The sequence below is a fragment of the Calonectris borealis genome, chromosome Z (genome assembly GCF_964195595.1).
Source record: "Calonectris borealis chromosome Z, bCalBor7.hap1.2, whole genome shotgun sequence".
NCBI lineage: Eukaryota > Metazoa > Chordata > Aves > Procellariiformes > Procellariidae > Calonectris > Calonectris borealis.
The window spans coordinates 9,664,487-9,689,832 of NC_134352.1; the positions used below are offsets into that span (position 1 = coordinate 9,664,487).

The following is a 25,346-nucleotide window of genomic DNA, read 5'->3' on the forward strand; positions in this document are numbered from 1 at the left end:
GTTGCTCAGTGAGAGGAGAAATCAGATGTCTCACCATGTCCCTGTAAAGGCTAAAGGTGTCACTACATGAGCCAAACAAATGGAGAAACTACGTCATTCTTCAGGCAAACACTGGGTCTTTGTGGTAAAGATATGCTAACGTCCAAGGTCGCAGAGCGTGTTGTTGCTGAGGGTATGATGTTTGCCTAACTGTCCCTATGCTGTACTTCCCTCCAGGAGTACTCACCTGCAGTATGGGGGGAAAAAAATTTTAAAAAATCAAGTCTATCTATCTGGATTTGGTGAATAGCTGTAGTGTGATTTCATATAAACTGGAATGTTGATATGCAGTTTATAGAGCATTAGCATTTTTTACAGAAAAATTTTGCTAAGCAACTGAGAAGTTTGTATGTCATTGTGATATGGGTAGGTGTTTCAATGGGATTTTGGTGGAAAATTTGGCTCGCACTCGTGCACCTCAGTGTGGGCATATTTCTTCTGATAACCATCATTCTCACACATACATTGCATTATAGGAAATCAGAACTTGCAATTTCATTAACACTGAAACTGTAGCATTGCATTTGCCTTTCCATATACTAATTGGAAAAGAAAAATATGTTCCTGTGCTAAAGTTTCAAGTGAGGAAAATCAGTGTAACACTTAGGAAGCCACTGAAATGGTAGTAACTCGTGTCAACTAGGGATGTGTTGCACGGTTTCTGCATTTTGTTGTGTACTCTTCCTTCCTGCACAGTGGAGTTTCCTACGTATAAGCTTCCAGAAGGTCTAACCCTAAACGGAAAGTTATGCCCAAGATCCCTGTAAACATTTTCCATGGTTTCTCTTGTAGTTCTTTTCAGTCTGTTTTGGAAAGAGAGGGAATAATTTGAAATAATTGGAAGACATCGCAGTTTCACTGCATCGTGAATGGCCTTATATACACAGGGGAGGGGAAAAGGGAGGAACACCAGGCGCAGGAGTAGGTCCCATTGGTTGTGCGTGGTTGTGGTCTGACAGCCAATGGCCGACCTCCAGCAGTGACACCTCCCCAGCCAGCCTGGGGAGGAGGGAGAATGGAGGAGTGGAGGGGAAAAAAAAAACAAACAAAAAAAAACCTGTCAAGAATTTTATAAAAGTTAGTGATTAGAAGGACTGGGTCTCTTTGCCTGCAACCACCTCACCAGAAGCTTGTAGCAGCAGGGGCACTCTCCACAAACAAGTAAGTATAATAAGTTCATTTCTAAACTATAAAGGTGGTACGTGTATCAGCAGCTGAGACACAATGTGTTTATCTGAAGTGGGCTTAGGGAGTTGTTTTTGGTTTTGTTTTTATTTTTTTATTCCAGGAACAGCTTGCAAGGAATAAGCATTCAGCCATTCTGCAGTGATCTTCCAATGTGACGCATTTGCTGCTAACACTGGCTTTCTAACTTAGCTTAGTCACTCAGAACTCCTGGAGTAAGTGAACCCTTAGTCTAAGGGGACTAGAGCAATAACATACCTGCATTGCTTTCTACTGCTTTGTTTTGTATGTGTTTGTTTATGCTTGTGGAGTATATAAATTTATGTTCTGCAAGGAGAAGAGAGAATGACTGGAGAATGCAGCTGGTCCTGACAAACACCAATGCTGACAGAAGTGTAATTATGCGTGTTCATTGTGCAGCTTCTTCTGAAGTATTAGTGCAGAGTAAGATTCCACATCAGGGGGATGTAAGGTAGTCTGCAGTGCAGGGAACTAAAAACTGCTCTTGCATTAGGCTGTAACCTGTCAAGTTGTGAACAGCCAGCTTCAGGAAATTGCTCAACAAACTCAAATCCTCACTGAGTCTGTGATCCTCCATCACTTTCTCAACTATCGCATGTGCCTGGCACCTAAAACTATTTACCCCTCCTGAAACCCTCACCGCTGCTTCCCCCAGCCTGCCCTGCTGGCATTACAAGACTTGAATTCTCGTGCAAGTCTGACAGCATTTTTTTACCTTTTCTGAGAAGAGCCCAGTCCTGAGGGAGAAGCAGCTTCACCCTAATGACCACACTTACTTCCAAGAAACCAGTTTCTTGCCATCTCAGCCATCTCTAGCCATCACGAGCGCTCCAGGAGCGCTCTGCACCGACTGCAGAGGCCAGGTCCCTGAGTACATAACCTCCTTTCGTACTGCTAGGGAGACGAAATGGGGGTACATTTGCTCAGGGCTTGAGTATAGCTCTGAGGCTAATGTGAGAATCGGGACAGGGAACTGCAGGTCTCACATACTCCCATCCACTTGAGATGGGATGTTGAAGCAGGGTCCCTAGACAGAGCATGAAGATGGAAAAAACCCTTGTTCTCACCCTCATAAGAGAAAGCAAAAACCAACCAGGCAATTTACCATCCTATATGCCCCAAAGGACCTAGCAAGATGGTGAAATTAGTATGTCAATCAAAAACATCTGCTGCTTTGTCTAGGTGACAGAAGTCTGAATATCTATTTTTGTCCCGTACTCTTGACTCACTTTTTAGAACCCAGAAATGAAACATTTTGCTATACTGAAACCTTCACTCCCACTGCAAAGATAAAGGGAGAAACATCCTATTCTTCCCTCAGAGCTCCTTCATACATGCACGAGGCACTGCTCCCACTTCAACTCCCTAAAGCAAGTACTCACACAGAGTCACAGGGTAATTCAGGCTGAAAAGGACATGAGGAGGTCTCAAAGCAGGGTTAGACACAAGGTCAAATCAGGCTGATCATGGCTTTATTCAGGTGGGTCTTGACAACCTCCAAGGATGGAGACATCAAGGCCTCTCTCTCAACCTCCTCCACTGTTTCGCTGTCCCAATAGTGAAAAAAAAAATCCAGTCTGAATCTCTCTAGTTTCAGCTTATGCCCGTTATCTCCCACTCTCCTGTCACATGCCGCTGTGAAAACCCTGGCACTGCCTCCTCGATCACCACCCTCTGGGTATTGGGGGTTGCTGAGAGGTGCCCCCGAAGCCATCTCTGCTCGAGGCTGAACTAGATCCAGCCCTGCAGCCTTCTCCTCACAGAGCAAGTGCTTCACCTTCTCGGTGGCATCTGTGGAACTCATTCCAGTTTGTCAATGTCTTTCCTGTACTGCAGGGGCCCAACACTGGATGCAGTGTCCAGATGTGATCTAAAGAGTGCTGAGCAGAGGGGCATAATCCCTGTCCTCCCCTGGCTCTCTGGGCTGGACCCCTGCTCACACAGGGTGCTGCTGGCCCTTGTTGCTGGCCCCTGTTCAGCTTGCTGCTTGACAGGGCGCTGGGCCTTCTCCGAAGAGCTGTTTCCCCATCCCACTAGCCCTGGTGGGATCACTGCTAGGGCTCTGTCCCCAGGCAATGGCTGGGCATTCGTCCTGGCTGAACTTCACGGTGCTCCTGCTGGTCTCTTCCCGCCTCCCGTACAGGCTCCTCTGGATGGCTGCCCAGCAATCAAGTGTTTTAACTAGTCCTGCCAGCTTGGTGTCATCTGCAGGCTAGATAAGAATGTGCTCCGTCAGCAGCACGGGGCCAGGCTTGCCCAGCCGTTCATACCTATTAGTTTGCCCAACATCCAAGTAACCAGACTTACATAGAAATAGCTTTTTAATGGAGCTCCATAGAGAAGGTGAGGCCCATAAATAGATTTATCCACTGTAATGTGAATACTTGTTATGTGTCTGTCTCTCCTAAGCATACAATGTAAGTGAGGAATAAAACCAGTCAGGTTAACACTGTGCCTACACGTGACGGGCTACATTTTTGAATACTTTTCATTCTCCCTATAAACTGTATTTATTTATATATGTAACTTTTGCTTCTTCAAACCTGCTCTTTGGAAGCAGAATCTCTTGTCTGCACAGTGCAACGACATGCACATGCAGTTTGTATTGCTAACTGTCAGAGATGATGTTGAAGGGCTGTGTTTACTAGTAACTGAACAGGAAAAGCTACATGCATGGGATACAAACTGTATTTTGAGAGTTTGGTGCTGCACTTTTGGAACCAATTTTATAGAAGGCGGCAATGAAGAGACCCAAGAGAAAAACTTACAGATTCTAATCCAATCTTTTCCCCTCTGCAAACCAGGACTCAGGTGAGATTTTCTGTCAGATTAGAAGATGCCAGTCACTTGAGGTGGTTGGAAAGAAAAGATGCCAATGAAGTATTAATGTTTCTAAGATGACCTGAAGTGGAATGTAACCGTTTGTTCCCTCTGCTGTTCGTCTTGCCTCTCCCCTTTGGTTCTCACAATTAATATTAACAGGATGCAGTGCTTGTGCTGATATGCATGAAGAGATTTCCCCTGCAGTCCTCCATTATGGTAGCTGAGAAAAACTTGAGACTTCAGCAGTACAATATGGGCTCTTACAACTGTGCTGTCCCCTTTCCCCCACCCCCACCTCCTGCTGGTCACAGGCTGGGGGCTGAACAAAGAACTTTGTTTGCTTAAGGAGCTGCTGAAGCCTGACAAACACTCAAGGTAGCCATAAAGCTGTGGGGTTTATGCATTCTGTGCAGTTTATTCTTCTGGTTTTTCCTCCACTTTTAAAAAATGTTATGTAAGCAGTTACCACAAAGGGAATACATTGTATTCATACAATGTCAAGTCCAGTGAAATCACCCAAGCTTGTGACACCCACAGCCTAAAATGGGTAAATAAAAATAAAACTTCTTGAAAAACTTCAGTGGTGGGACAACTCTTAGATACTGTTACTGAGAACACAGTTCCTTTGAGCTTTTTCCTGCCTGGAAAAGTTGTCAAATTAAACTAATAAAGCAGAATAATAAGGCAAATGGGCTTCGTTCTTGGAAAAATGAAATGAACCGTGCAGCTTTGCCACCCTGGGCACAACCGTTTTTCCTCAGGACCGATAAAGTGACATATCCAGCTCTTTAAGCGGGGACATTAATGTTTCTGTGGATTTGGTGGGAGCTTACTCTTTACAAGACAGCTGTGTAAAGTGTTACTGAAGTGTAAGACTTCTCCACTCCCCTTTAAACACTCAGAGCAGTACCTTACAGCAGAGACACCCTTTCTGAATCCAGCGGGGAAGATCCTCAGAGATTATGCTCCTCATGAAAGAATCACAGAAAAATAAAGTCTTAAATCAAGGGTCCTTGAACATTCTGAACCTTAGAGCTATCATTAGCTTTACAACTGCTCTTTTGCACTCATTTCTTCACCATTTCAGTTAGAAACACTGCATTTTATTAATCCTTGTAGCTCAGCAGGGTAGCTGCAAACCACTCACCATGGCCTTACAGATAATTTTGGGGAGCCTTTTGGCAAACCTCCACCTATTCCTTCACACTCAATGAGATACTTGCATGGAAACTGGAACTAATCTGCTGTCTTCCAATTCATCATTGTGGAACTACACTGTATTGCTTCAGTCTCTCAGACTCACTTGGACCAGCATTATCCACTGAAAACTCGTATTTCTGTATTTTGGCAATTTGCTTTGCAGGCTGGTTTTGAGTGATAACTGTCTTTTTGTTATCTTTACGCAAACACTGGAAACAAGCAAGATACAACAGACATTAGTCTTGTTGCTTATTGCATTGCTGGAGACAGAGTATATCCATAATAATGTAACTAGAGTGACTGATGATCTTGTAATTCAGCTAGCTGGATTAAAGATTATCTGGATGCACCTACTCGTGCTGCAGCACACCTCCAAACTGCAACTCTGAAATCCTATTACTGATTTAGCAATTCATTAGCTTTGACCTTGGACAAGATCATATTCTTTCCAGATCACAATTTTCCAGTCTTTTCCACAGAGACTGTGAACTACTGAAGTAATTCCCCATAATTTTGCATAGCAATTTATTTAACAGTGCTATGGTTTTGACTGAAGTACTTACAACACAAACAATTATTACAGTAATAATAACAAGCCAGTTTTGTCTGAAGTGCTTACAACACAAACTGTTATTATAGTAATCATAATAACAAGCCAGTTTCCTATTTCTAAGAGACATATCAGACACAGAAAGCAGGTGAGGGATAAGGAGGGTTATGCTGCATAGCTAAGTTGCATTAATTAGCTACGCAGCACAAACCGTAGCTCTTCTTTTAGGTGGGCTGAACAGGATAAGAGCTGGGAGTGATGGAGGTGTGGTCACCCCTTGTAGAAGGATGCTTCCCAGAGCTCTGGCCACAGAGATAGGAGTTCGGCAAAGCCTGCTTTTGTAGGACCAGAGCAAGGCACTTCAGCACTTGGAAAAGGAGGGTACCCTCCCTCATTTGACGCAGTCTTCATCATGCAGTCCTTCAAATTCCCTCTAAACCTAGAATAACCCACCACTGATAAGTTGCATAGGATGAATTCTAGTCTCTAACAACTGAGGTAAAGCAGACATCTGGACACTGCATCTGACTGGTCTGTATTAGTAGACAACGCCATTTGAATCTTGCACAATAACATTACCAATACCAAAGTACCTTCAACTATAAATCAGAGACACGGATTTATAACTGTCACCGTACTGTGTTGGCATTGTTGCCAGAAAATTTTGGCACCATTTGGCATGGTGCACAGAACTCTGTTACCCTATCATGAGCAGCAGCCAGACCCTGATCCTTTCTCCCCATTACGGCCTTCAGCAGGGAGGGGAAGACAAGGATTCCCTGGCAACATAACATCTGTGTGCAGGGAAGGAGCATGGAGGACTTGGCTGCATACATGGTTATACGGGAGACATATTTTCCGGTCATCTCTGGCACGTGGTGAAATGAGAAATGGCATGTTCTCACTCCCCGCTGAGTTCGGGAATAGAAAATGCAGACGCTGCCCAGAGGCCTGCTCCTCTGGAGGAAAACTTGTTATTGGAGATCTTCTGTCTTGTTTTTAATGATTCATGTAATGGATTTACCACCTCCTGATAAAAACATGGGTGTTGCTTTAGCTATAACATATGATAAACAGAGAGAAGAGAGTCTTTATGTCTCAGGCTCACAGGCCTATACACATAGGGAAATAACTTGGACTATTCAGATGATCTGAAAAACTGTAATTTAATGCCATATAATCAAAACTTTAGTAAAATCAAGCATTTTGGCATAACAAGACAGAACCTGTATTTCAGGTGCTAGGTATCTGCAGCTGATAAGCCTCTGCCACAGCTGAAAAGATAGAAATGGGTGGTGAATCCTTTTAAACCCCCAGGTCTTATATAGAGTAAGTAATATGCTACAGTTCTGAAAGCAGCCATGGGAAAGAAAGAATTAAAAAGCAAGGCAGGAGGGTGGGGGTGGAAAACCAAATAGACAAATACTGCCAACACTGGCTGGGGCACGGGAGAGGGGCATTGTTAGGAAATGTAAAGGCAAGCAATGTGATAATTGGCATTCTTCTGATTGGTACCAAAAAGTTTTAAGTGCTTTGCAAAGAAGTTTGCAGAGTCCGCAATTAGCATACTCATTAGCTTGGTGCACGTTTTCATGACAGACTGACCTTCCTTTAGACTCTGAGCAAAGCCATGTAAAATGCAGAGTCTTTCCCACTTTGGTCCTGGGAGGTTGTGTTAGGATGCGACTCCTGCATTTTGCTCTTCTTGTTCTGCCAGACACACCAAGCCAAGAAGAACTTGAATGAATTTCTGGGCATGTGCCTATGATAATATAGACTAGACAAGCACCAAGAGCCCTCTAACAGAAATACCCAACTGGTGTCTCTGGTTCACAGTTTGTGTATACAGTCTCCCCCAGCTTGTAACAGTCATTCTCTTCCACAGATAAGTCAACATGACCCACCAATTCCCAGCACTGTCTCCAGAGCAGAAGAAAGCTCTTTCAGACATTGCTCAGCGGATTGTGGCTTCAGGAAAGGGGATCTTAGCTGCAGATGAATCAGTGGGTGAGTTCTGGATCTCAATCAATTAGTACCCAAGACTTTTTCTCTTAAGTTTGCTTCATCTTTGAAATCAGTGGGGTAAATTAAAAACACTTAACAACTGTTGACTGAGCAGGAACAACTCTGCCAGGCTGCATCTATAGCCACAAAAGCTGACAAACTATGGGTTGAGAAGGGAAGCCCTGATCTGAAGTCCCAGTTCATTACTACGAACTGGGACCAGGAGGCCAAGCCAATACCTCCGTCTGACCTTCGTCCACTTCGCTAGGTACCATGGGGAATAGGCTGCAGAAGATCAATGTGGAGAACACAGAGGAGAATCGCCGAGCTTTTCGAGAGATCCTCTTCTCTTCAGATGCTTCCATCAACCAGAACATTGGGGGAGTGATCCTCTTCCATGAGACTCTCTATCAGAAAGACAGCAGTGGAAAGCCATTTCCAGCTCTCATCAAAGAAAAAGGCATTGTGGTGGGAATAAAGGTATATGTACATGTTTGGCTGGCAGCATACTCCAAACCCTGTTTCCAGTGAAAATTATGTATGGGGCTGCACTCTCTCCTGCCAAACACTTTTTTTTTCTTTTTTGTGCTTGGTTTTAAAATCACTAGAGGATCTCTGCCACCATTCTCTGCATTACTTTTGCACAACTAACCAGGGACATATTTTCACTTGATCAGGAATTTTTCATCAACTCCCATCTGCTCACCATTCACTGCAATTAAATCCCTCCATGCAGTAACCTAAATCCAGTCCTCTCCACACCTGACAGAGCTCTCGAGCCATTCCCTGCAGCCATCTACACATCGTCCCCTTCTCTTACCCGATTTGCTCCTTTTCTTCCCCTTTGCTCCAACATTTCCCTCCTTTGCACCTTTAGCGTGTTCAGCCCCATACTTTACTCACAGTCAGCCTGCAAAGACAGACTAGCCATGGGTAAGAAGATAAGGATGAGACTGATCTCCATCTCTCTGTTTTTCTGGTCTCCACAGCTGGATAAAGGCACAGCACCCCTAGCAGGAACAAATGGAGAAACCACCATCCAAGGTAAGGACAGATCTAAGGAGCCTAAGCTATGACGAGTGCAGCAAAAGCCATGGGGTGACTCACCTGAGTCGCAGCCCTGGTTGGTGTCATGGTACTTTTCAGAGCTATGTCCAGAAGAAGTGCTCTCAGTGAAGCACTGTTCTTTCATCTGCAGGGCTGGATGGACTGGCTGAGCGCTGTGCCCAGTACAAGAAAGACGGTGCTGATTTTGGCAAGTGGCGTGCAGTGCTGAAGATCACCAGCACAACACCCTCTCAACTCGCCATCCAAGAGAATGCCAACACACTGGCACGCTATGCCAGCATTTGCCAGCAGGTATCTACCCTCCAGCAACCTTTCCTGAGATGCTGTTGACCCTTCTCACCATTCCCTGTGATAACGTGCTAGGTAACCTGAAAAGCGGATCTCTGCAAGGGTTTTGGGAAAGATGAGGAAGAAGGGCAGTGCAGCAAGAAGGAATACCAATAAAGTCAGGGTAGACAACAAGGACAGTTTTTCTTCCACAGTCCCAAGAACTTCCCTGTTTTTTTTTTCTTAGCATGGATTGGTGCCAATTGTGGAGCCAGAAATCTTGCCTGATGGAGACCACGATCTCCAGCGCTGTCAGTATGTCACAGAAAAGGTAAGAGATTCCCGCCCCTTTCCTCCCCTTCACAAATCAGTAGCTAATCTTATGCAGAGTTTGTGTTCACAGATCTCGAAGAGTTTTGACCAAAAAGATACTTCATAACAGCATCACAAAAATGAGCTGCTCATGGTCAAATAATGAGTTAATAGCAAACGCGAGAGTAGAATCCATGCTTTTGGATTTCCACTTAAACTAACAGTATAAGCATTCTCAATCTCAAAAAGATGTATTGGTAGCAAAACCACTTACCCCTCTTTCAGTACCTCAGTTTGCAGGGACAAACCCCGTAAATAGGAAGAGTGATACCCTGGCATCTCAAAAGCAGTGGCGTCTCCAGGGCTGCAACCCCTGTTATAAATTTCATGAGAAAACAAATTTCAATTTGATCTTCCCACACTCCCAAGGAATAAGCTGTCTTTTCACTGCAGGTTGAGGTGAAGATTTGAGCAGAGGTCTGCATTCAATCCATCTGTTTTCAGGTTCTGGCTGCTGTCTACAAGGCCTTGAATGATCATCATGTGTACCTAGAAGGGACACTGCTGAAACCCAACATGGTGACGGCTGGGCATTCCTGCCCCAAGAAGTACACCCCTCAGGATGTAGCCATGGCAACTATCACTACTCTTCTCCGCACCGTTCCTGCTGCCGTTCCCGGTGATTCCCGATTCATTTCTATGTATCCATCCACACTGTCACTCTTGCTGGCCTTGCTCCTACGCCTGACACGCTCAGCCCTCTGGGACGTGAAGGTCAGAGATTGCGGTGGCTGGAGCACTCTGTTTCTAAGCCTCGCAACCTCTTTCTTGCAGGAATCTGCTTCCTGTCTGGAGGTCAGAGTGAAGAGGAGGCTTCTGTCAACCTGAACGCCATGAATCAGTCCCCTCTGCCTAAGCCTTGGAAACTGACCTTTTCATACGGGAGAGCCCTGCAAGCCTCTGCCCTGGCAGCATGGGTGGGCAAAAGCGAGAACAAGAAGGCTGCACAGGAGGCCTTCCGCAAGCGGGCACAGGTATGAGGCTTCCCCCCGGCGCAGAGAGGAGCTGCTCACCATGAAGGGAGACATGTTGTCACCTTCCTAAGGCTCTTCTTGTTCCCGCCCCTCCTGGTGCTTCATGTTAACCGGGGATGTTAGTCTGTGATTTCTGCCTTGCTTGGTTACTCCTGCTGTCTTTCTACATGTCTTTCTTACTGCAGTCTAACTGGTTGCCCCTCCTGTTTGTTTCTTTTTCAGATTAACAGTTTGGCTTGCAGAGGACAGTATGTCGTGTCTGGGAAGACTGACACAGCTGCCATGCAGTCACTTTTCACTGCCAGCTACACCTACTGAAAGTGCAGGAACCTTCCTTCGTCCTGTCCCTCTTCACAAGGTGGAAGGTGTTCAGAAATGAAAGAAAAACAAAGAAATCTAATTTACCTTACCCTAAACAAAACTGGAGATAAAATGGATTAGCTTCTTCTCCACTCTTCGCTCCCACAATTTACTGAGGGAATATTCTTGTTTCATCTGCCCATTCCAAGGAAGAGGAATTCTTTCCACACAACAAACACCACCTGCCAATGAATCACCAACCCCCTCTCCCCTTGGTTTAAGCTTAGTCCCCAGAATAGTAGACATTAAGCAGTTCCCTAGCAATTCAAATACATACCCTTGCCCATTACCACATTTTGCAGCCAAAATCCCAAATTAGAAAACCTGACTATGTCTTCAATCATGAGAATAAAACAGTAATTGAAAACCAATCTCTATCTCACAATTCTTTATTTTGTATAAACTTTGCAGTCTCTTTCACACATCTGTGGTTTTCAGTAGCCTATGCAAAGATTAAGTCACAAAGCGTTACCGCTGGCGAGTTTGGGAAACCCTGAGGAGATCAAAGGGAAATAATCCAATAGTGATACAGCTGGGACATTAATCCTGCTGACTGAATTCTTACAGACACTGAGAAAACTTGAGAGATGTATATGGTGAGCAGTGCACTGGAATCAGGCCACAGATAAGTAACACTACCTTCAGAAGCTTCTCCTGTCTCTGGAGAATCATGGGTGGTGTGACGAGGCTGCTGTACACTGAGTTAGGTTTGCACAGGTTGAGTTAGTGCTGTGCAAAGACTATTTTTCCAAAGTGCTTTCACAGTGGCATTTTCCACAATAATGAACATAAAACATGCAGGGAGGCATCTTGGCCCACAGTTTGACCTTTGGTATGTTTCTGTGTACCCGTTAGAGATGTAAGCTTTGTCAGCTAAAGCACAATTAGACAGTTGTTATGAAAAAAAGGTGTAAATGGCAGAAACAGCAGACCTAAGGTAATACAAGAACATTAGCCCAGCAACATGCTACACCAATCAACCAGCGACACCTTAGAGCAGCCCACCAACCAGCAAAGACCACGCAGCCCAGCAGATTCCCCCCCCATCCCCTCAGGGCCACCTGGGACCAGGCCTGCGCGGTGGGAGGCACCCCGCTCTGCAGGCTGCTCCTGCCAGCAAGGAAAGGGAAAACAGGGAGAATCACTGCCCTGTAACCTCCTCGTGTTCTGTGCATTAGTAACCAGTCTTTCACACGGGTAATAAACAGCCAAACTGCTTCACATGGATCCAATCATTGTGTAATTAATGCATGCATTTAGTCTGTCCTGACCTCAACCGTGAACAAAGAGCAAGTGACTTGTCCAAAAACACTCCAGAAGCCGATACCGGAGTCAGGAACACCAACTCTTTTCTGGTTCGTTTGTGGTCCTGTAGCTCTTCACGCATCTGAGTTCAAATAAACCTCTGCTCCTGATGAGAGGCATCTTACTGATCTACGTGGATCGCTTCTCTTGAGAGTGGAAATGCTGTTTCCACAAACCAGCAAAAGAAACCCTCTCATGCTTTATAAAACTAAAGCTGTAGCTTTGTTAAATAATTCGTGCTCCTTTGCTGGACGCCTGTTGCACATGCTGTGCCTGATGCAGCTGGTGGCTCTGCCCAGGCCCCTGATGTTTCTCTTTGGCAGAGGCGTTTGTGACTGGAGCAAGTAGACGTCTGCTGAACTTACTACCATGAATCAAAGCGAGGCTGTGTACAGATGAAGCATTATTTCTCACTTTTAAAAATGAACACCCTTTTAAAAAATAGGAAAAGTGGTATTTTCATATAATTGTGTGTCTGGATCAGAAATGTGGCCTACAGAACAAACTCCCTGTGCAAACGGCCTGGCTGACAGCACCGTCACACCCCAAAGACGGGATGAAAACCTCCAGAGACAGCTGCCAGGAGTCTTTGACTGGCAAAAATACACAGCGATCGCAGTGTAGTCCCACACGCTCTTTTGCCAAACCTCCTTCCCACGCCTGCGGGCACGGCCTCTGCCTATACCGGCCCCGCGGGGTGCGTGGGCAGGTGGGGCGATGGCCGCCGCCCCCCGGCACTGAGGGGACGGTGGCAGCGGCGGCGGGAGGGGGCGGTTCGGAAGCGACCGTTAACGGCCGGCGCGCCCTCAGCCGTGCGCGCGGCGGGACTACAGTTCCCGTGAGGCAGTGCGGCGTGGGACGGAAATACGTCACGGCCCCGCTGGCTGCCGGGAAGAGGCTGGGCGTCCGCGGAGGATGGCGGCGGTTGCTGCGCTGCGGGTGGCGGGCCGGCGCTTGGGCCTCGGCGCTCCGGCGCGCAGGGCGTTTTGGGGCGGCCAGAGGTAACGGCGGGGGAAGCGGGGGGGCCTCCCGGGGGCGGGCAGGCGCTGGCGGCTGTCGACCGCTGGCCCCGCTGCTTCCCCGTGCTGGGCCTGCGACCGACCGGGGGGCTGAGCAGGCCCGCGCGGTGTGGCCATGGCCCCCGCTGGGGACGGTGCTGTGCCGCGGTCGGGAGACTGGCTGGTCGTTCAGACCTGCCGTCCTCGGTGCTCGGTTTTCGTGCACCAGTCGAGAGTGTGTGGGGCCGCAGGGCTCGGGGCATGCCCTCGTCGCGTCCCTGCCGAGGGTGCCCTGCGAGCAGGCGGGTGTGGCGGTGCAGAGTTATGTTTTACAATGCTCTCACCTGCTTTGGTAAGGGAACTTGCCAGGTGCGGAAGAAGAGATGTTTCAGGGCAGTATTACAATGGGAATGAAAAATGGTCGTTTCTGTATAACTTTTTAGGTGAAACCATGCTGTGTTATTGACTAGATTGTGGCATATGAGCAAGTCAAATAACTTGGGGTAGGCTTCAATTTTCTAGTTAAAACTAGTGATCATACTTTTTTTTATTTGTGGGCACTAATTTTTTCTACAGTAGTGGTTATTTTGTGTGATCTCTTAGATTAGAAAATGGAGCTCTAACTCCATTAATGTAACTTGGTTACATTAATCTGGTTAAAATTCTGTTTACACTCAGACCAATAAAGTAAGCTAGGCAGGTGATCGCTATGTACAGACAACTTATGTGGCAAGCCGCATTTGAGGGAAAGCCAAAGGTCTAGCCTGTGCGCTGTTGTTCTTGCATGCATAACGAACCTGCTGTGTCACAGGATGTGAAAATTCTCTACAGGCTAGGTTGAGTCCAGTATTAAAAGACTACGAATATAAATGTGCTCTGACTCAGTCCTGAGTAGCCCAGAGACTGAAAATACTTCTGTCTGGTATCAACAGGAAGGAGGAAAAAGAAGTAGAAGCAGACAAAATAATTCATCAAGAGAAAAGTGAACCCAGCCTCATTTGTCCCCCACCACGCAGCAGAAGCTATCTTCCTCCGGAGGATATACAGACCTGCCTTGAGTCTTACGTCAAGGAGATTTTTGGACCCTCACTTCCTGGTAATTGGCAGCAGACACCCCTCAAAGAAATCAGGTTAAAGTATCGCCTCCTGGCTCAGCTGGCAGCAGAACTTGGTCATGCTGTCCCCAATTCACAGCTCCACCTGATGCGCAGTGCTGAGGATGTCTTGAATTTCTATAGCACTCCTGTGAAGGATGTGTCCAAGTTTGAGGAACTGTGCTCTGCAGAGCTACCCCCAAACCTGAAGATTAGCTGGGAGCACTGAGTCGCACCACGAAGCATCGCTTTGCTTTGCTAGTGTTCCTAAGGCAGGACTGCAGACCAGAAACAGAGCCCTTCCATTGTGGTAGCAACCGAACAGATGAATATCACTAATAAAAGTTCATTTAGTTGTCCTCAGGTTTCATTGTTTCTGTTTTATGTATACGGAAAAAAGAGCAGAAGTTCTCCCTGTGAAGCAGTGACGCAGTGTGGTCAGTAATGGTACTAATGTATGCTTTCTGGCCTTTACCGTGCTGCCCAACAGTTACTGGCTGCAGTGGGGATAAACGTGGGGGACCAACTCCCAGTTTCTTCCCTACACCTCGTGAACTTCTTGCCTTCGGTTCTGAACTGTGTAATGGGCTTTTGCGAGTGCGGTTTGGCTATGTCAGGAGCCCTGTTCAACTTGGCCACCAAGACTAGCTGGGCCAGCAAACTTGGGGAAGGAGAGGGGAGGTAAGCCAGCATCGTTATTTTTTTTTTTTTTCTTTTTTCCTTTTTTCATTGAGATTGAAAAGAAGACCCTGTCAGCAATAATGTTACTAAAAGTCATCACAGGTGCTATCTTAAATAAAACCACTTGTTCTACTCGAAATTGCTACGTGAAGATAGTGGAATTCTGAAATCTCTTATCTCAGTAATGGTGAACTCTCCAACAGCCATATAAAAGCAGCTGCCATCAAGGCAGCTTGTAGAATTCCTCCATGTCTGTTGAAGGACCCCATTTTTATAAGTTCTGTGGATCCTTCTAATAGCTATTAGTTTTTCTTATATGTTAGTTTTTATGTAGCTATAGGAAGACAAGTAATACCTATATGTTAGTTTTTCTTCCTGTGTAACTGATTATGTAAAGTTTGCTTTTAATCAGAGGAGGCAAGCAATGAAGTCAGGCAGACAGGAAAATAAAACAATCCACAGCAGTCTGAGAAATGCCTGGTACTTTGTGGATGTTTTCTACAAAACAGGTTGTTTACATTGAGGTTAGATTCTCTATGTGTGATATTTTGGAATGATCCAGAAATACCTTGGTTATACCACTCGCTCTCCTGAACCCTTTCTCCCCTGCTGTCTTTTAGCACACAAATACCTGAAGCATGCTTAGGAACTGCTGCTTTTGTGTGTTACAGTGCTCAGTTTATTCAGTAAACTTCGCAAGTGCTGCTTTCTTCTCATAGCTCTGAATAAATTCAGGAAACCTGTTCTTTTCTCGTGAGTCCTGGGGAATTACAGAATAGCGTAAGTCTGCTACTACATGTTCCATTGCGGGGTGGACATGAGGGAACTCGGGATGCTTCACTGTCACTGGAAGGCTGGCTGTTCACAAATCCCTGTAGCTTACGGAAATACACAGTGTGATAAATAGCCTAATATGTGTCATCTTGTCTGCTTCAGAGGCTGTTTGGGAGCAATGAATTGGAAGTATTTTTTTCATGAAATTGTCTTCTATCCATCAGAGGAGAGATACTTACACTTCCTTGTTTCCTCTTACTTGGTACTTATTATCTAAAAAACCACTTTCAGTGGTAGTTGCACTTTCTGCTCATCCCAGTGTGTAACTTCCATAGCTCATGTAATGTAATCAGAAGAGAGGGTGAAAAACAGAAGACTGAAAAATAGGACAGGCAAGAAAAGAGCATGACAACAGCCTTGTCTCGTGTTCTGCTGTATCTGAGTTATGTCAAATTGAGACTTCCCTGATCTCGGATACTTTAGTCCCTCTGGGTGCAAACCTCACGCTTCCGTCAGCACACCTGTGCAAGAAGCTGCAGGGGCGAAGGCACAAGGGAAGATCAGACGTGGGCGTTCGAGATGCAAAACTTTTAACTGCTTGTAACAAGCTGAAAAAGCAGAAGTCTGAAATGAGATCAAAGTCTTGCATAGAACACCTGTGCCCTGGAAGGGATAAGACTTATAGGTGCTTAAACACTTTTTTTTTATCCTTGGGCTTTCAAAAGTACCTAACTTCTATTGAATTCAATTATAAATAAATAAAAGTCCCGCCCATGCATTTACAGGAGGGCTGATCTTCATTTGTTTAGGCACAGCCAGTAGAGAAGATCAAAAGAAAGTGCAAAGAAGCCAGGTTAGGAGGGTGTTTCTTAACAGAGAGACTGGATCCCAGACTGGGTGGACTGGTGTCCCCATCAATGAGAGAAGGTTGCGGTGCACTAGGAAGAGGCTCCTGCGCGTGTACAACCGGCTGAGGGAGGCTGTCCTACACCACCACGTCTGCCAGCCTGTGGCGGCATCAGCAAAGTCTGCCCATTCAAGTTTGGGGGAGGATGAACATTTTGTTTCTAATGCTGACCTCTGGTTTCGATGCGATGTGACAATTTTGCCCCCATACAGGTACTCGTTAAGGCAGGGGCAGATGGTTTTCCTGATCTCAAAAGTCACGTTCCAGAGCGGTTCGCACAGCCAAGAGGCGCAATCCGCACACCAGGAGGAGCAAGAGCCACAGCTCTGCAGGGGTACTCACTGTCCTGCTAGATGGGAGTTAGCTGGGGGGCAGAGAGAGGCCACAGCCATCCGGCTGCGTGATCCCCCCAAGCAGGGGCATCAGACATTGCTGCCAGTCATATTAGATAGATCACGTTCATACCTGAAGTGCATGAAGCTGCACACAGCCCAAGGGCCATACATCCGTCTTAAGAGATGATCCATGACGAAAAGCTAGCCACTGCAACATGTTTCTTTCACGCAGTTGGTCATAAGACTGGATTACAGAAACCACTGTTAGCGGTGTAAGCTCACTGTACACAGCACACAGAGAATGATGTGCCTCAGGACGGGAACTAAAAAAAAAAAAAAAAAAATCCAAAGGCTGCCTAAAGACTGATTTTTTAGTGGGTCACAGATTCCAGGAGGTGGACACACATTGTTCCTGAAGAGAAAGGTACCTGGGAAAAGCAAATGTGCTGTGAGGTTTTGACTTCCTGTGCAGAGGGTTATCTGTCAACTGGAAAAGGCTGAGGGTACTACAAAATAGTAAATACATAGAGCTGGCCAAGAAGAAATGCAGTGAACGTGTGTGATTGATAGGTGTAGCTTCATCTGACCGGTCATCCAGAACTTAGGCTTTTGCAAACAAGCATGTGCACCCCTGTGGATCTGCATCTACCTGCAGACCTCTCCTGGGTATAGGCATCCCTACGTACCATGTCAGAGAAGAGAGCAGGGCTCACTTGCGTGTTTCAAAGTGAAGACAGGTGCCTCTCACCGTGCTGCGCTATAACTGGAAGGATAAAGCAGTCCTTCAGGAAGTGGAAAATGGAGATCCAAATCCTTCTTCAACATGGAGGATGGGGAAGAAACTCAAAACCACATCTTCCACCTTCAGAAAGGCTGCCCACACCATGAGCAGAGGGGGACATCACCACTACCAATTCTGTGGAGGCTATTGACCAAGAACACAAGATTCACTCTGTGGTTACAGCACACCTGGGATGAACACAAGCCCAGGATCCACAGCTGCAAAAGCTAGGCTACAGATCATAAAGTTTTTATCTCAGAATTTAACCCCCTGCTAACCTTTTGCAGTGCACTTAGGTGCTGCTGACTGGGCGTCTTGAATGGAGTATTCATTGCTGATAAGCTTTCCTAACATGTCATTATTCTCCTAACACAGCAGAACAATGACTGGTTCCACAGCCAAATGCATTCAGCAGAAATTTTCCCTGTGGAATTTGGATCAAAGTTGTGGTGAGGGAGCCAGAACACCATCAATGGTTCTTCGTGTCACAGAAAGCCTGCATGGCTCAAGTCTGATCCTTATATTCCTAAGACTGAAGCAGACATCAGTGGAGTCAGAAGAAAATACCAACCTGGAAGAAACACCACAAGACCAGACACAAATAGACATCCCAGATTTTCTTAGTATCATAGGCAAATGACAGAGACCAGGCTACATGTTTTGGTTTTTTGATAATTTTTTTTTGCATCTGTTTTGGAAAAAATATACAAAAAAAGCCAAGAATAACCAACATGGAAATGTGAGGTAAACATTCCAGTAAAAGTATAGACAGAGGCTCCATTCTTTAAAGGAGACACACAGTAGTTATCACCATGCTAGAAGAATGAGATGCAGGAAAATCCTAGAAACAGTGAAAAGTCATGTAATGAAGCCTTTGCCCCAGTTCTAGCCATTGTAAATGAGCTCGTTTTTGTTCTTCCCCCTTACCCCCCACCCACAATTAATTGTCTTTTTTTTCCTTAAACAAAGTTCTTAAATTGCAAAATAGCAGTTTTGATATAAATTCTGTATGGCAGAATTTACAAAAATGCAGGCTGCTACTACAGACTGTGTCAGGTTTGGCTTTTTTTTTTTTTGACTTGCCAAAGCCCCTCAGTGACAACTACACTGTTGGGGCACAACTGACTTCTCGGTTACGCCAATCTGAATGCCAGGTAATGCCACTCCACTGGAGAAGTGGTGTCACTTTTCCTTTGCACCAGCGTTACTAGTTACCCCACAAATCTATGATGAAGTTATGAAACACTTAAAGCGCAGCTTCAGCTCCACAGTGGTGGCTGTATATCCCCATAGTCAATTCCTGAAGCCAGGTTTCACTGGGAGCTTTAGCTGGACCTCGGGGAGGAATGGAGATCTAGGGAGATGATATAGTCAGCTCACATGCTATCAGCTACCACTATAAATTTTCATGTCCAGCCTGTCTATATTGCAGACTGAGTACGTTGTTTTAGTTATTCTTCAATAACTAGCACAATCACCCACACCAGAACAACCAGGCTTTGATTCAGTAAGATGCTTAAGGATATACTTCAAGTCTGCCAAGTAGTCTGGAAACTGGATGGCTAACTGAAGTCCATAATGCTACGGAATGCTTAAGTAGCTCACTGAATCAAGGATGGATGTTTATTATTGTTGATAGTATCATTTGGGTTAGATTCCTGATCACCTTTATTTTAATCTGAGTTAAATATATGCAATTACTTCAGATCTATGCTGAGCTTACTCAGATCAGAATCTGACCCACTGGTAGAAGCACTTCTTATGGTAAGAAAAGGTAAAAGTGAATTATTTTTTTTTCAAGATATATAAATTCAAAAATGAAAAAAAAATTGTGTACAAATATCACATAACAACATCAACAATTCCATAGATGTAGTTCCTCAGTGCACACTTTAAACAAGAAAAGGGTTTTTTTGTTCTTTTTCCGTTTTGCTTTTAAATTCTGGCATAATAATATTAAAGCTGACAAAAAATCAGGGCAAGCTACATCACTTCCTCATACAAAAAAAGTACAAAACATTAGCCTCTAACTAGACATAACATAATACTGGTCATCACAGTTAGACATTTAGTAACTGTGTGTCTTGGAGTATTGTACTGGAGGGTAATAAAAAATAGCTTCTGTTGCCAGTCTTCCACCTCAGGTTACTTCAGTCATAGAGGCAGAGTGATTCTGCAAAGAGGAAAAGGCGAACACGTGAACATTAGTATACACTTCGGCATTTACATATCCTAGTGTGTAAAACGATGGAGAAAAACCTTCACTAATAAAATCTGTTGCCCAGCTAACGTAGGGCTTTAAAATGAAGAGACGACTGCAAATATGACCGCCGTCTGTCCTGAGCTGGTGGTGGGAAACGCTGAACTCAAGCCCTGCGTCTGGGCTATGAACACTCACTAACAGGCTCGGAACACAAGGTGCCGCTTTTTCAATAGAGATTTTCAGACTGGACTGGGTCCTGTCAGAAGGACGTGTCAGTACAGGCTCAAGCACTTCATACAGTCACATAACTGAGACAGTGGGTCTGTCCGCAGTCATGGAGAGCCTAAAAGACCCGGTTTGGCTTCATGTGATGTGTGCATGTAGATCCTACACAGTTTGATACTAGGGGATGTATAGAGCTTAAAATCATACAGAGGTGGGGTCATTATGCCAAAACACACACAGCCATAGATCTATAGCAATACAGAAGTCCTCTTTAGGTGGAAACAGTGTTGATTCAACCTTCTTGGAAGCCAATGCCCAGGACTTCAGTGGCAGTACTGAGTTATCCTTGGATCATGCTGCATCTGCAGGGTTTGTGTGGGTGCAAGGCAAAACAAGAGTGGGAATGGATGCAGAAATCTGCACAAAGGACGATGCACCTCCTATATCTGAAGAAACAGTAATGAGCAGCCACTCCCAAGGACTTGTTTGTAATAGCTTCAGGGCAGGATCACGTTTTTCCCAATCTACTACTGCATGGTAGATGTAAGGTCATTTAGAGACTAATATCCTGAATCAGAGAAAATTATCTTGTTGATTCTAGTGGACATCAACCATTAAGGCCTAGACCCTACCTGCACTTTACAATCCAGAAGCTATAAATAGCCAACTAGACAAAATTTTTCTCGTAGTCTATGAATATTTTCACCTGTTTATGTTTTGTCATACACGATGCAATGTGGATATATAAGTAGCACTTAGTTTCTGGACTGCAAGTCCGCCAAGAGAACAGTTAATGCACATAGTTCTGCAGATTTAGTTGAAAGTCTTCCAACAAATCTTTGCCTAATCAAAATTGACTTTTCAATTAAGCAAAATATTTCCAGGAGTTAGAAACAGTGTCTTTTCTATTTTTTTAATTCCTATTTTCAAAGGATTTGACAAAAGTCACTACTGATCTTGCCACACACCATGCACACAGGAATGACAGGCCATCTAATACAGGAAGTACAATTTAAAGAACAAATAAATTACACCAGGGCATTTCAGATAATTGATAAACTACAGTTCCTCCATGTTCACAGAAATTCCTGGCAGGTGGCATTTGCTTGTCTGTTTTGAAAGGACTGGGTATGATTCAGTTACGCCAACACAAGCCGTTTGAAGTTAGTTTAACAGAAACACCATCAATGATGATGCTCCCGCTAGCCTGTTTTCTTGCAGACTTGAAAGAATGCTATTAACTTCTCTTTTGATGACTTAGAGATAGAAAACAGTATATGATTTCTTCTTTTTGTAGAAGATACTGAACAGTAATAAGGATAAAAACCTAATCTCTATAATATTTTTCTGGACAGCATAGTTTATCCTCAGGAAATCCTTAAGACATCCCAAAAGCATTCCAAAGTGTAATTAGGCAGAATTATCTTTACTTTTCTCTCAGTCTTCTATTCTTCTAAGCAAAAGTTTGTTATCACAAACGATATGCAGAGGCATGTGAAATCCTACTGCTTTAGCTTTGGATGTGCACAGGGGCAGATGATCTACAGTATTTGGTAGTTTAAGGAATAAATGCCTTAAAACATACTCTCCCCTGATACAAATTCACTCTGTTCAATGGGCTTAATGTTAGGAATAAAACCAGCTCCCTGTGTAGTTATGTATACGACTAGTTTTTACTCTGCCATAACAGAAAATGTGCTTGGTGATGGTCTGGGTGAGAGGATTTACAGTACCTGTGCACTCAATGTCTCCAGAGGACTCTCCACTCTTGGAAAAGCCATTAGCGGCATTCCTCGTGGGTCTTCAGGCTTCGGTTTAGAAGGAGCTCCATGAGTGCCTTTAAAGTTATGGACAACACATATCCCCTGTGTAATGCAGAAAAAAAAAGTAGTGAGGTCAGCATGTTCTGTCCCCAGGAAGAACTCAAAGGGATTACCATCAGGGGTCTCACAGCTGCCAGTTTTTGCAAAGAACTTAACCTGGGTTTTGATTCAAGACATCATCTATCTCAGCCTTGGGCGACAGTGCGTTGACTGACATAATTGGGCGCAGTGGACTACCTTGGTAAATGGGTTCATCTGGCCTGTAATCAGGGGTGATGAACCATTCTCAGCCTTTTTACCTTTTATACAGCAGAGACTCCCATGTCTACTTTATCATCACAGAAACATGGACTATCCCGATGATGCATTTTATTGGCCAAATATTCCCTTCAGACTCTGACCGTCATTTCCAAACAGTGAAAACAACTCACTGGATGGCTGTATCTACCTCACATCTGGATGACATCAAGCTTATTTACACCATTCCTGCATGCTTCCAGCACAACTGCTGTGGTGTTTATCCTACAAGCCCTTCCCTTGTGCATGACCAGACTTACTGCACCCACATGGTTGAAGCTAGTAAGAGCAGGTTGGGGCTTGGGAACACAGTGTAAAAAAACCATACAGGAGCTGACACATCTGCTGTCAAAGCGATTCCTGCAGCCAGCTCCTTGCTGGCTCTTCCTCTTCGCTGCTCTTTAGACCTGAGCAAGGAGCAGGCTGCAGCCTGGGTGAGTCTCGTGCCAGCAGCAGGAATCTTACGGCACCCTCCAAGCTCCGGGGAGACCACTTCCACCGCTCTGCAACTGGGCTTGTGACACTCGCAGGGTGGCAGAAGGTCTGCAGGGCCAAAATGTGGCTGGGAGCAGGCTGTCACTGCTGGAAACAGGTACTGGGAGCACACAGAATGTCAGATATATGGAGTGACTGCCTCTTATATTGCATGGGTTAGATTTTAACTGCCTGTCCCAGTGGGCATCAGACAAATTACTTACATTAAAGCAAGGAGATGCAGGTCAGAGGTTGCACACATCTTTTTATTTAAAGGTAACATGGAAATAAATGATATGTGAAGGTTTGTTGTTTTTTTTTTTAAGTACACAATAGAAAAAAAATCAGTGACCGGACAATCTAAATTTAAGGGATCTTTGAAACCTAATCCCTCCTGATTACAGGGATAAAGTGTCTGTTGCTATGCAGTGGATAGTTTTGAAGCATATTTTGATTAAATGGAACCAGGCACATTTCTTGGTAGTAGTGAGAATCACCTTGGCTGCTATTGTGGGCAAATCCTCAGCAAGAGATCTCTCAGCAAACAAAACACTTAAACCACAGAGCCAAGAAGGGAGCAAGTAACCTTCAAAGTCCAGAGAGATGCTGTTCCTAGATTCTGTGGGAAGGCCTTTGATTCATTCTAATACATTTGGTTATCCTGTGAGATGGTGAACAATTTCAGCTCAACTCCAAATGCTGCAAAAGGAAGTAGTTTTGTCTCCCAGGGAGTTTGTCCTGACCTGCCTTTCTATTGCACTTCTTTTATGATCTGAAACAAAATGGGGGACCAGACCACTGCGTAAAGCCCCAGACAACACCCTGTATCCTACATTTTTGCCAGATACCAGGCAGACAGCAGGGTTTTGCAACACAGGGGTGTCCGAGAAGAAGACTCAAGCATGCCCCCCTTTTGACATTAGTTGAAATCTACACCATCTTTAAAGCATTTTCCAAGACAGGTCAAGTAAGAATATGTACAGTAATTAAAATAATCTTGAAATATATACAGTGCACAAATGTCATCATATTAGCCTTATTAATTAGTATCAACCTGATTTTGTATTAGGATTTTCTGTGATGATACCTTTAATTAGATGGGGCTAGAATTAGTTTTTAGCAAGTGGATTAATCAGTTGCAATAGGCCACAACAGAATAGTAATATGTTTTTTTTTTTAAACTGAGGTATTTTTAAAAGGAATGCGGAAGGACTGATGGGCTTACCAGAAACAAAGCTACAGCACTCCCCAAGATGAAGCCTGCGATCACGTCCGAACAGTGGTTTCGATACTCAGAAACTCGATTTAGCCCAGTGAGGAACGCAGCACACAGGGTACCCAGACACAGCACAGGTTTGGCTAGCCTGCTACTCTTTGTTTTAATTGTGCTTGTGATGTACATCTGAAACAAAGGGCAAGCCAAAAATGAAAAGGGGCTCTGCCAGAAACGCATCTTTTTCCATCCAGACAAATCCGAAATCAACAAGGATGTGACAAAACCCATGATTCATTAAAAAAAGCATTGGGAAATGGAGGAAGAGGTTTAAGGTAATTCAGAGAACACTTTTAAGAGAACTGTTAAATGCTGTTTCAGGATGTCAAATATCCCATCAACTGTATTTACCTACTGGTCTTTTTCTGAGTTGGTATGTACAAGCTTGGTTTTACTGACTTCCTAACTTGTGCAAGTACTTGCTCATATGCTAGCCAACATGCACCCTGAATGTACATGACTAAATGTTTGCAAAGGGAGTCAAGAATTTATGTTTATACTCCTGCAGAAGCTGTAATGTGCACATGATGGAGTGCCTAGCATCCATATGAACTAGCTGCTCCAGTTTCCTAAGTGGTGTCAAGTTTAAGAAACAGAGAACATTAGGAGAAACCATTCCAGGCATTTTCTCTGCAAGATGAAATGAATCACAGAATATGAGAGATTTCTTTCAAAACAAAGTTAATTCTGAAAATGTAATTCCAGAGCATGAAGTTTCACTGTGCTCTAAATATTTTTTAATGAACTCCACATGTTTTTGGCAGCTTGTATTTTATTTTAAATGCATTTTGACAGAGAGAGTAAAACCACATGGGTCACAATTAGCAGCTAGTCATTAATTCCAGATCCACTAAATGACAAAGATCAAGCAAACCAAGTCTGATGGCAAAACAATTCAAGAAAATCCTTTCCAGCAAGGAAGTATGGATGCCTGCATGATTTCCAAAGCTTTGATAAGCAAAGCAAATACATCAAATACATTTGCCAGAAAGGTCTCCAGATGATACATTGCCTCCCATAAATGAAACAGAATCAGGAAGATACATTTGAAAAATTCAATTGATCCTTATTACCAATCAGCTGGTAAATGAACCTGATTCACATAGCGTAGATCTGATCCAGTGGCAGTACAAACACGTGTTCTCATGGGGAATGGGAAGATTACAAACCATGGAAGTGTCTCTTCCCGTGTTTAGTATCAAAAGATGCCATTTTATTTGTAAAGAAAAAATATGTTCTTTTTTGGTAAAAATGAGTAAAATGAGTAAAATCACTAGAGCTGAAAATATTTCCATTCTTGACCCTTTTTCAGT

The 25,346-nt window shown here is 44.4% G+C and overlaps 3 protein-coding genes across 4 annotated transcripts in view; 2 read left to right on the top strand and 1 right to left on the bottom strand.

Annotated features, from left to right (window-relative positions):
* The first annotated feature begins 1,067 nt into the window (after positions 1–1,067).
* Positions 1,068–11,234, top strand: ALDOB (aldolase, fructose-bisphosphate B). Of its 2 annotated transcripts, none has more exons than XM_075136330.1 (9): positions 1,068–1,200; positions 7,704–7,825; positions 8,091–8,302; positions 8,812–8,866; positions 9,021–9,181; positions 9,405–9,488; positions 9,974–10,148; positions 10,304–10,503; positions 10,726–11,234. In XM_075136330.1, the coding sequence occupies exons 2-9, from the start codon at positions 7,714–7,716 to the stop codon at positions 10,819–10,821; spliced, it is 1,095 nt and encodes a 364-aa protein (XP_074992431.1). In that variant the 5' UTR covers positions 1,068–1,200; positions 7,704–7,713; the 3' UTR covers positions 10,822–11,234. The 2 variants fall into 2 exon arrangements, with proteins under 2 accessions (XP_074992431.1, XP_074992432.1); XM_075136331.1 differs by lacking the exon at positions 1,068–1,200 and adding an exon at positions 1,392–1,439.
* Positions 11,235–13,048: 1,814 nt separating this feature from the next.
* Positions 13,049–14,619, top strand: MRPL50 (mitochondrial ribosomal protein L50). The gene is made up of 2 exons (XM_075138402.1): positions 13,049–13,169; positions 14,099–14,619. Exons 1-2 carry the CDS (start codon positions 13,084–13,086, stop codon positions 14,487–14,489), a joined length of 477 nt encoding a protein of 158 aa, XP_074994503.1. The 5' UTR covers positions 13,049–13,083; the 3' UTR covers positions 14,490–14,619.
* A 3,777-nt stretch (positions 14,620–18,396) lies between these two features.
* The window catches only part of PLPPR1 (phospholipid phosphatase related 1), a 135,142-nt gene continuing 128,192 nt past the window's right edge, over positions 18,397–25,346 (bottom strand). The window contains exons 6-8 of the mRNA XM_075138401.1: positions 23,986–24,162; positions 21,900–22,031; positions 18,397–19,911 (exon numbers count right to left, since the gene is read on the bottom strand). Coding sequence (XP_074994502.1) covers positions 19,879–19,911; positions 21,900–22,031; positions 23,986–24,162 — 342 coding nt within the window. The 3' untranslated portion in view covers positions 18,397–19,878. The remainder of the gene's footprint in view (positions 19,912–21,899; positions 22,032–23,985; positions 24,163–25,346) is intronic.

Coding starts and splice junctions, on each gene's coding strand:
- ALDOB (XM_075136330.1), top strand. CDS start 7,714: ATGACCCACCAATTCCCAGCACTGTCTCCAGAGCAGAAGAAAGCTCTT. Junction 7,826..8,090: donor AGCTGCAGATGAATCAGTGG/GTGAGTTCTGGA, acceptor CCACTTCGCTAG/GTACCATGGGGAATAGGCTG. Junction 8,867..9,020: donor TGGAGAAACCACCATCCAAG/GTAAGGACAGAT, acceptor TTTCATCTGCAG/GGCTGGATGGACTGGCTGAG.
- MRPL50 (XM_075138402.1), top strand. CDS start 13,084: ATGGCGGCGGTTGCTGCGCTGCGGGTGGCGGGCCGGCGCTTGGGCCTC. Junction 13,170..14,098: donor GCGTTTTGGGGCGGCCAGAG/GTAACGGCGGGG, acceptor TGGTATCAACAG/GAAGGAGGAAAAAGAAGTAG.